The sequence below is a fragment of the Colobus angolensis genome, unplaced genomic scaffold (genome assembly GCF_000951035.1).
Source record: "Colobus angolensis palliatus isolate OR3802 unplaced genomic scaffold, Cang.pa_1.0 Scaffold205, whole genome shotgun sequence".
Lineage (NCBI taxonomy): Eukaryota > Metazoa > Chordata > Mammalia > Primates > Cercopithecidae > Colobus > Colobus angolensis.
In genome coordinates this window covers 2,003,448-2,010,676 of record NW_012115211.1, presented here as the reverse complement: position 1 = coordinate 2,010,676, position 7,229 = coordinate 2,003,448, and the positions used below count along the sequence as shown (strand labels likewise).

Here is a 7,229-nt window from a genome sequence, read left to right as displayed (position 1 = left end):
TTCTTGCTTTAACAAATTATTTTCTTTAACACACCAGAGGTGGGGTTTTTTGATTTTTTTTTTTTTTTTTGGCAAGACTGTTTCCCTTGATGGAGGGGGGCTCCCAGAGAAGGACTCAGTTGTGAATCATCAGCAACCAACTCCAGAAGGTGAGGGAATGACTGTCTAGGCCCTGAGCGGGTGTCTGGACCATAACATCAGCTATGTTGCAGTTAGAATATCATTTAAACAAGTCTGAATTCAATGAACTTTTACTAAAGACTTTTCAGACACCATAGGTGTCTGAAAAACATTTCATAAACATAGACATAAAGATCCTAAGCAAATATTAGCAAATCAAATCCAGCAGTTTATAAAAGGATTAATACATCTTGGTGAAGTAGGATTTATCCCAGGAGTGCAAGGTTGGTTTTGCATTCTGAAATCAAACAATGTAATTTACCTTAAAAGAGAAAAGTCTCCATTGGAAGAAATAATAAAACAAAAACTTTTTTTTAAATAAAAGCTATGATTATGTTCAATACATACAGATAAATCTGTTGGCAAAAATAAACACCTCTTCTGACCAAAATACTCAACAAACTAGGAATAGAAGAGAAATTTTCCAGTCTGATGAAGTGTTCAAATTATCAGGGTTTGGACAAGAGAAATCACGTATGTATTATTTTAATCAAATGTTTTATTTGAGACAATTGGAGACGCATATGCAGTTGTAAGCAATAATACGGACAGATTATGTGTATCCTTTACCCAGCTTCCCCCAATGGAAACACCTTGCAAAACTGTAGTACAATATCACAGCCAGGATACTGACATTGATACAGTCAAGATGCAGAATATTTTCATCACCACAAGGATCCCTCGTGTTGCTCTTTGTAGTTACACTGCTTGTTAATTCCTGGCGAACGTCTGTGTTGTATAGATGGATGGAATCATACGGTATGCAACCTAAATTTTTTTTTCACTCAGCATAATTCTCTGGAGACTTATCCAAGTTGTTGCATGTATCAATAGTTCATTTCTTTTTATTGATGAGTAGTAGTCCATAGTATGAATGTACCGCAGTTTATTTAGCCATTCGCTCACTGAAGAGCACCTGGTTTGTTTCCAGTTTTCAGACATTCTGAGTAAAGGTACTGTAGACATTTGTGTACAGGTTTTTGTGTGAACGTAAGTTTTCACTTCTCCAGAATAAATGTCCAGGAGTGCAGTTGCTGGGTTGCATGGTAGTTACATGTTTCCTTTTTTAAGAAATTATCAAAATGCTTTCCAGAGTGGCTATACCATTCTACATACCCACCACCAGTGTATGAATGATCCAGTTTCTCTGCATCCTCATGAGCATTAGCTTTTATTTTAGCCATTCTAATAGGTGTGTGGTGGTGTCTTGTGGTTTTAATTTGTATTTTCCTATTGACTAATGATGTAAGATATCTTTTCATGTGCTTATTTACCACGTGTATATTCCCTTCAGTGAAATGTCTGTTCATGTCTTTTGCCCATTTTCTGATTGTTTTTTGTACTGTTGAGTTTTTAGATATCTTTATACATTCTAGATATTAGCCCTTTGTCGAATATGTGCTTTGTAAATAGTTTCTCACAGTGTATGGCTTGTATTTTCATCCTCTTAACTGTATCCTTTGCAGAGCAAAAGTTTGTCATTGTGATAAGGTCCAATTTATCCACTTTTCCTTTTATTGATGCTTTTGGTTTAATAACTCTTTGCCCAGCCCTAGATCCTGAAGACCTTCTACTGTCTATTTTTTTAAAGATTTTTTTATTTTACATTTAAGTCTATGATACATTTTGAGTTATTTTTTAAAATAGGTGTAAAACTTTGGTTGCTGTTGCTGTTGTTCTTCTTTTGTTTGTTTGCATATGCATGTTACATTATGCCAACACCATTTGTTCAAAAGGCTATGTTTCCTCCATTGAATTGCTTTTATGCCTTGTCAAAACCAGTGGCACATATTTGTGTAATCCTATTTCCAGTTGCTGTATTCTGTTCCATTGATCTATATGTTTATTCCTCTACCAATACAGGTTGAGCATCCATAATCTAAAAATCTGAAATCTGAAATGCTCCAAAATCCTAAACTTTTTGAGTACTGACATTACACCACCAGTGGAAAATTTCATACCTGAACTTATGTGAGTTGCAGTCAAAACACAGGTGCACAACACGCAGTTCATGCAACATCCCCAAGGGGAAAAGACCCTCCCAGCTCTTTTCTGCTGCAATATTTCTGCTCACACCTGGATTTCCCCATGCATTCCCACAAAGGGTAATTAAATGGCCTGTGTGCAGGCTGGACACACCAACAACACGTTTCCCAAAATGCCCCACATGGAGCCAAGATCTATGTGCATTACTCACTGCATTTTTTTGCTTATTCTCTGCTGTGTGGTGTAAATATATTGTTGAAAATGTCAAAAAGATCTGAAGATACCCCTGTGAATATCAGTGATAAGAAAAAGAGGAAGCATTTATGTTTATCTATAGCACAGAAAGTCAAGTTGTTGGAGAAACTGGACAGTGGTGTAAGTGTGAAACATCTTACAGAAGAGTATGGTGTTGGAATGACCACCATATATGACCTGAAGAAACAGAAGGATAAACTATTGAAGTTTTATGCTGAAAGTGATGAGCAGATACTATTGAAAAATAGAAAAACACTTCATAAAGCTAAAAATGAAGATCTTGATCGTGTATTGAAAGAGTGGATCCGTCAGCGTCGCAGTGAACACATGCCACTTAATGGTGTGCTGATCATGAAACAAGCAAAGATCTATCACAATGAACTAAAAATTGAGGGGAACTGTGAATATTCAACAGGCTGGTTGCAGAAATTTAAGAAAAGACATGGCATTAAATTTTTAAAGATTTGTGGCAATAAAGCATCTGCTGGTCATGAAGCAGCAGAGAAGTTTACTGGCAAGTTCAGTAATGATGATGAACAAGATGGTAACTTGGAAGAATTCTGTATGTCAAGTGAGAAAAAAATAATGTCTGACCTTCTTACGTATACAAAAAATATACATCCAGAGACTGTCAGTAAGCTGGAAGAAGAGGATATCAAAGATGTTTTTAACAGTAATAATGAGGCTCCAGTTGTTCATTCATTGTCCAATGGTGAAGTAACAAAAATGGTTCTGAATCAAGGTGATCAAGATAATGATAATGAAGATGATGTTAACACTGCAGAAAAAGTGCCTATAGACGACATGGTAAAAATGTGTGATGGGCTTATTAAAGGACTAGAGCAGCATGCATTCATAACAGAACAAGAAATCATGTCAGTTTATAAAATCAAGGAGAGACTTCTAAGACAAAAAGCACATTAATGAGGCAGATGACTCTGAAAGAAACATTTAAAAAAGCCATCCAGAGGAATGCTTCTTCCTCTCTACAGAACCCACTTCTTGGTCCCTCAGCTGCTTCTGATGCTTCTTCTCACCTAAAAATAAAATACAGTGTACAGTAACCTTTTAGTCAAAACATAGCATCATACTTGGAAACTGAAAGCCTACTGTTATTTGTTATTGTTGCTTAACAGCTGATATAGGTATTCTCGTGACACTACTGTGCTGGCTCACTTAACCTGAATACACTATTTTTTCATTGTATTACTGGTATGTCATATTTTTTACTGTTAAGTACTTATGTGTGAATAAGTGTTAGAAAATGATTGCTTATTGGTAGCGTATAAATTCAGAATCAGGAATGATGGTGATGCCAAACAATCACAGATCATCCACATGGGTGGTGGAGATCTTAACACCTTTGCTTTCTGATGGTTCAGTGTATCCATACTTTGTTTCATGCCAAAATTATTTAAATTATTGTATAAAATTACCTTCAGGCGATGTGTATAAAGTGTATATGAAACATAAATGAACTTTGTGTTTAAACTTGGATCCTGTCCTCAAGCTATCTCATTGTGCATGTATAAATATTTCAAACTAAAAAAAAAAAAGAAAAAATCTAAAATCTGAAACACTTCTGGTCCCAAGCATTTCAGATAAGGGATATTCAACCTGCACTGCAGTCTTGATTGCTGTAACTATATAATAAATCTTGAAATCAGGTAGCATGATTGATTCCACTTTATTTTTTCCTCAAAATGGTTTTAGTTATTCTAGTTCCTTTGCCTTTCCATACAAATTTTGGAACGATATGTATGTCTAAAAAATACTGTTGGAGCCGGGCGCAGTGGCTCATGCCTGTAATCCCAGCACTTTAGGAGGCTGAGGCAGGTGAATCACAAGGTCAGGAGATCGAGACCATCCTGGCTAACATGGCGAAACCCCATCTCTACTAAAAATACAAAAACAAAGTTAGGCGGGCGCCTGTAGTCCCAGCTACTTTGGAGGCTGAGGTGGGAGAATGGTGTGAACCCAGGAGGTGGAGCTTGCAGTGAGCCAAGATTGTGCCACTGCACTCCAGCCTGGGCGACAGAGCGAGACTCCATCTCGAAAAAAACAAAAACAAAAACAAAAAACTGTTGGTAGATCTGGATTGGTGGCCACATAAAAATTTTTGGGATTTTTATAGGAATTGCATTAAAATTTATTATCAACTTGGGGAGAATTGACATATATGCTACATTGGGTCTTCCAGTCCATGAACACAGTATCTCTCACCATTTATCTAGATCTTCTTTGACTTGTTTCATCAACACTTTGTAGCTTTCAGCATACAAATCCTATGTGTGTTTTGTTAGATTTATACCTAAGTATTTCACTCTTTTTTGAGTGATTGTAAATGGTATTTAAAATTTTTGTTTCCACTGCGAGTATGTAGAAATGCAGTTGATTCTTGTATATTTATCTTGGGTCCTACTTCTTTACTAAACTCACTTACTAGTCCTATGAGTTTTTTGTAGATTCTTTAGGATTTTCTATGGAGACCATCATGTCGTCTGCAAATTGGGACAGTTCGATTTTCTTCCTTTCTGATATGTATGCCTGTAATCCCCCTTTTTTTGCCTTATAGCACTGACTAAAACTTCAGTACTGTGTTGAGTAAGAGTAGTAATAGCAGACATCCTTGCTTTGTTTCCAGTCTTGGAGGGAAAACATTAAGTCTTTCACCATTAAATATAATGTTTGCTATAGGTTTTTGGTAGATGCTTTTTATCAAGCTGAGGAAGTTCTCCCTTTACTGCAATTTTTCTCAGAGTTTTTATCATGAATGGTGTTGAAATTTGAGAAAACTTTTTCTGTACTGATTGATAGAATCATGTGATTTTTCTTTAGCCCATTAATATGTACATTACATTGACTGTTTTTTGAATGTTGACTAGCCTTGCATAGCTGGAATAAACCCCAGCTGTATAAATCTTTTACTACTTTCTTGCATTTGATTTGCGAATATTTCATTGAAGATTTTTTGCATCTAAGTTTATGAGGGTTATTGCCTGTAGTTTTCTTTCTTTTGTACTTCTTTGCCTGATTTGAGTAGAAGGGAAATACTAGCTTCATAAGATGAATTTTTAAATCTTCAACTTTTAAGTTCAGGGGTACATGTGCAAGATGTGCAGGTTTGTTACATAGGTAAACTTGTGCCATGGTGGTTTGCTGCACAGATCATTCCATAACCTAGGTATTAAGCCCAGCATCCATTAGCTCTTCTTCCTTATGCTCTCTGTCTCCCCACCCCACCCCTGATAGGCCCTGGTGTGTGTTGTTCCCCCACCCCATGTGTCCATGTGTTCTCATCATTCAACTCCCACTTGTAAGTGAACATGGGGTGTATGGTTTTCTGTTCCTGCATTAGTTTGCTGAGGATAATGACTTCCAACTCCATCCATGTCCCTGCAAAGGACATGATCTTGTTCCTTTTTATTGCTGCATAGTATTCCATAATGTGTATGTACCACATTTTCTTTATCAAGTCTATCATTGATGGGCATTTGGATTGATTCCATGTCTTTGCTATTGTGAATAGTGCAAATGAACATACATGTGCGTGTATCTTTATAATAGAATGATTCATACTCCTTTAGGTACATACCCAGTAATGGGATTGCTGGGTCAAATGGTTATTTCTGCCTCTAGGTCTTTGAAGAATCACCATACTTGTCTTCCACAATGATTGAAGTAATTAACATTCCCACCAACAGTATAAAAGCATTCCTTTTTCTCTGCAACCTCACCAGCATCTGTTGTTTTTTGACCTTTTAATAATCACCATTCTGACTGGCATGAGATGGTGTCTCATGGTGGTTTTGATTTGCATTTCTCTGATGATTAGTGATGTTGAGCTTCCCCCCGCCCCCATTTGTTTATTTATTTATGTAAGAGACAGGCTCTCACTATGTTGCCCAGGCTGGTCTTAAACACCTGGCCTCAAGCTATGGACACTTTAAAGGATCTGTATTCTGCTGTTGTTGGATGCAGTGTTCTATAAATGTTAATTAGAATCAATGGTTAATGATATTGGGTGAGTTGTTCTATATCCTTGCTGATTTTCTGTCTCATTGTTCTACTGATTGTTGAGAGAGAGGTGTTGAAAGCTCCAACTGTTGTGGATTTATGTATTTCACCTTTGGATTCTGTAAGTTTTTGCTTCACGTATTTTGTGTCTCTGTTGTTTGATACATACACATTTATGATTGCTATGTCTTCCTGGTGAATTGACCCTTTTATTATTATATAGTGTTCTTCTCTGTCTCTAATAATTTTCTTTCCCCTGAAGCCTACTTTATATGATATTATTGTAGTCACTCTGCTTTCCTTTGGTTAGTTTTACATGATATATCCCTTTTCACCCTCTTACTTTCTTTTTTTTTTTAATTATTATACTTTAAGTTCTAGGGTACATGTGCATAACGTGCAGGTTTGTTACATATGTATACTTGTGCCATGTTGGTGTGCTGCACCCATCAACTCGTCAGCACCCATCAATTCGTCATTTATATCAGGTATAACTCCCAATGCAATCCCTCCCCCCTCCCCGCTCCCCATGATAGGCCCCGATGTGTGATGTTCCCCTTCCCGAGTCCAAGTGATCTCATTGTTCAGTTCCCACCTATGAGTGAGAACATGCCACCCTCTTACTTTCAACCTGCCTTTAGTGTTATACAGTCACATACCACATAACGATGTTTTGGTTAACAACAGACCACATATATGATGGTAGTCTCATAAGATTATAATGGAGCTGAAAAATTTCTGTTGCCTAGTGACAACCTGATGATTCTGATGCTACTATGTGTATGTCTTAG

The 7,229-nt window shown here is 36.8% G+C and overlaps 1 protein-coding gene across 1 annotated transcript in view; it reads left to right on the top strand.

The window, feature by feature from the left end:
- LOC105511835 (jerky protein-like) overlaps positions 1 to 3,627 on the top strand; it is a 4,719-nt gene extending 1,092 nt beyond the window's left edge. The window contains exon 2 of the mRNA XM_011942047.1: positions 2,044 to 3,627. Coding sequence (XP_011797437.1) covers positions 2,428 to 3,345 — 918 coding nt within the window. The 5' untranslated portion in view covers positions 2,044 to 2,427 and the 3' untranslated portion in view covers positions 3,346 to 3,627. The remainder of the gene's footprint in view (positions 1 to 2,043) is intronic.
- Positions 3,628 to 7,229: the final 3,602 nt, after the last annotated feature.